The sequence below is a fragment of the Gymnoscopelus braueri genome (genome assembly GCF_963280865.1).
Source record: "Gymnoscopelus braueri genome assembly, chromosome: 12".
Taxonomy (NCBI): Eukaryota; Metazoa; Chordata; class Actinopteri; order Myctophiformes; family Myctophidae; genus Gymnoscopelus; species Gymnoscopelus braueri.
This window is the reverse complement of record NC_137614.1, coordinates 52,076,900-52,080,366: the sequence shown is the minus strand read 5'-3', so window position 1 is coordinate 52,080,366 and position 3,467 is coordinate 52,076,900. Positions and strand designations below refer to the sequence as shown.

Genomic DNA, 3,467 nt, shown 5'->3' with positions numbered 1-3,467 from the left:
TTCTCAGACTTTTTTCATGTCAAGGACCCCCAAAATTGTATTTTTCCGCACATATTTTCACATTAAAAATAAATAAAAAAATTGCAGATCTACAAGCTCATAGCGCGGCACTCATTAATAACCAAAGAAATCTTAAAACGACACACAGATGCGTTCCCGGTCTTATAATGGCTTAAGTGTGGCTTGAGTCCGAGTGTCAAAGTGAAGTATCTCTGCTTCCTCATCACAGCAGATCAGGAGTGGAGGCTCCCAGGTACACCTTGAGGTCGGAGATGTTTGACCTGATGAGCTTGGCTGGTATCGTGCTCCTGTTGAGTCTCTGATGAGCGGCGAAGCGGTGACAACCTCCAAACGAGTAGAAGTAATCTCCTCCTTCTCGACCTTTGATCCACAGCACGTCGATGGGAGGAACGGTGTCGATGTCTGTCGTCTCCTCCTGGAGGAACACGCCGAAACAATGATACTGTTACTCAGGGGTGGAAAAAGTACTCAAATGCTTTACTTAAGTAAAAGTATCAATACTGCATTATAGAAATACTCTGTTACAAGTAAAAGTAGAGAATTAAAAAATTACTTGAGTAAAAGTACAAAAGTATTGGCATGAAAATGTACTTAAAGTACCAAAAGTAAAAGTATTAAAATGTTTGAAGATCTACAAGCTCACAACGCGTCGCGATGCGACGCGTTGTGAGCTTGTAGATCGGCTATTTTCTATGTATAAAATAGAGCTAAAGTGGTTAATGTATGTTTCATAATATCCTAATTCATATCTGAAAAGTAACTAAAGTTTTCAAATAATTGTAGTGGAGTAAAAGTACAATATTTGCCTCTAATATGTAGTGGAGTAGAAGTAAAAGTATTGGAAACTGGAAATACTCAAGTGAAGTACAAATACCTCAAAATTGTACTTGAGTACAGTACTTAAGTAAATGTACTTAGTTACTTTCCACCACTGCTGTTACTGTAGCCGGTTACATGTTTATAACTGCAGTAAATGATATTTAGATTTCCCTGCATGGTCTGAGGTCCCTGGTGTAACGGAGTGGTTCACTACCTCAGCCTGATGGCGTGAAAGTCTGATATCTCCCCCGAGGGATAGAGATATCCCTTTGGTTTAGCGGTTAAGATGTTGCCTCTCCACGTGGGAGACCCGGGTTCGAATCCCGGGTTCGAATCCCGGGCGTTACGCTAGCACAAAATAACTTTGAGATGGGGGTCTGTCTGCAGCCAATTACCTATATATCATATATGGAGGTCCTTGACATGAAAACGTTTTGAGAACCGCTGGTATAAGATACATACTGTAGTTTTTCAACCCCATCCGTAAAAGTTTACTTTCCGGAAAAGCCTCAAACATACGATGTGGTGAAAAAGGTGATCAAAAGGTGATCAAAAGGTGATCCACACACTACGTTTGGACGGACTCTACCTCTGCCCGTACCCGCTACAGTGGGACCTCATCTCGGAGCTGTATAGTATAGCGGAGGAGAGGTTCCAAACGGGGCAAACAGTTTGTCTATTTCTACTTGAGTAAACAGTGTGTGTTTCAATCCATTCTTACCTGTAGGGTCTCCATCAGACTGTGGACTTTGTTCTCGTCCAGAACGGAAGGAATGGGTCTGATGAGGACCTTTGATTGATTGAATAGTGATTACTTAACTTTATCAACAGTTTGCAAATAGTATAGTGGTAGGATAGTGGTACGATTATACAATGGTGCTAAAAGGATAACACAAAAAGCCCCCAGGGCGTTATTCCATTGTGGTCCTGTGTATTCAATTCATCTAGGTTTTTACTAGCCTTAATTGGATCACGAAGGTTATCTGTCATGACCGTCTTGGATGATCTTCAAAATAGTGTTTGCACTTTCTCCCTTTTTAGTACGTACATCTACATAAAAGTTCAGTTGTCAAATATAAAGTGCTGACCGTATGGCCACGGATGTTACAATTCTGTACGGGCCCTCAGATGTACCCGTATCTTCCGTATTGTTCAATAAAAAGCATTTTAATCCGATTGGTGGCCATTTTCTCATAATGTATCAGAGTGCAATACACCTCCCAACCGATAGGGTCACGTTGTGAGGAAATATGGAGAAAATGGCCACCAATCGGATTAAAATCGCTTTTTATTGAACAATATGGAAGATACGGGTACTTATGAGGGCCCGTACATAATTGCAACATCCGTGGCCATGAGGTAAGCACTTTATATTAGAAATATTGTAATGCGGGAACAAATGCCAGCCTATCCCCAGCATCTGTGTTGCTGCCAGCCTATTGTGTGTGTGTGCTGCTGAGTATAATGTGTTCGTATTGGCTCTCGGGCGCAACAGGTTCTGTTGTGTATTGGTTCAGCCCGCCTGATGAGTTAGTTGTGTTCCGGTTTCTAACGTGTATGTGTATTCTAAAAAAACACTATTTTGAAGATCATCCATGACTGTCATATAATATGACAGTTATGTATCAGGGACAGCTTTTTACCTGAATGGGAACGTTGTGGACCTCCTGCACCGTGGCGCTGTGGATGGACCTGTTCTCCTCCATGAGTGAGTGTTCACTAGTACTTCTTACACATGTGTGTGTGTGTGTGTGTGTGTGTGTGTGTGTGTGTGTGTGTGTGTGTGGAGGTAAAGCGGCAGGGCTTTAAGGGTTAAGGCACCGTGACGTAAAGCAAACATTTGAACACTTTGTCTTGTTTTGTTGTTTTTTGTTTATCTTCTCAAACTATATGTTTATTATAGTTATAGAGTATATATAGAGCTGTGGTTGTAGTTCACCGGGCGACCAGGAAGTAAACAGTGATATGTAACAGTGTTGCCAGATTCTGCGAGAGAAATAAGCAGCCAGTTCTATGAAAACAAGCCCAAAAGACGAGCACAAATATATACATAACAACACAAATGTTGTATATGGGGGTCCTTAATTGGCACCAAATACATATTAATTTGGGGGTCTGGTTTAAACAACACTAGGAAACATTAGGAAACAAGCCCAAATAAACAGCTACACTTTAGAAACAAGCCTAATAAACAACTACACTTTAGAAACAAGCCCCCAAAAAATGCAACCTCAATATTTACAAGTGACCGAACCCCCCCCCCTTTTTTTTTCTAGAACCTTTTTTGTACATATTTTTGTTTTTCTTATTTTTCAATTTGTAAACTGTTTATATATATAATGTTCTGCATAGTAGTGTATATGATTGATTGATTGATGTAGTTTATTTAGAAAGACATGAGAATAGTACATGACAGTACATAACAGTACATGGAAGTACAAATTCACAATACAAGGTCTACTAAACTGGAAACCCTCATTAAGCATTACGCTTGTTTAAGATGAGAACCCCATGCACACAAATCATGATGAAATATAAGAGGCAGACAGATATACACACTACTATACAGAATGTCATACAATCAGCTTTCAGGTTACTGGTATGAAGAGAGAAATAAATATATACAA

The 3,467-nt window shown here is 40.0% G+C and overlaps 1 protein-coding gene across 1 annotated transcript; it reads right to left on the bottom strand.

The window, feature by feature from the left end:
• Positions 1-202: 202 nt before the first annotated feature.
• Positions 203-2,774, bottom strand: srxn1 (sulfiredoxin 1 homolog). The gene is made up of 3 exons (XM_080444911.1): positions 2,484-2,774; positions 1,562-1,630; positions 203-436 (listed from the first exon to the last, which is right to left on the bottom strand). Exons 1-3 carry the CDS (start codon positions 2,544-2,546, stop codon positions 224-226), a joined length of 345 nt encoding a protein of 114 aa, XP_080301037.1. The 5' UTR covers positions 2,547-2,774; the 3' UTR covers positions 203-223.
• Positions 2,775-3,467: the final 693 nt, after the last annotated feature.

Excerpts from the sequence above, each read along its gene's own strand:
- srxn1 (XM_080444911.1), bottom strand. The coding sequence starts at position 2,546 with ATGGAGGAGAACAGGTCCATCCACAGCGCCACGGTGCAGGAGGTCCAC. Across the intron at positions 1,631-2,483 it reads TCCACAACGTTCCCATTCAG|GTCCTCATCAGACCCATTCC; the intron begins GTAAAAAGCTGT and ends AATCAATCAAAG. Across the intron at positions 437-1,561 it reads GTCTGATGGAGACCCTACAG|GAGGAGACGACAGACATCGA; the intron begins GTAAGAATGGAT and ends GTGTTCCTCCAG.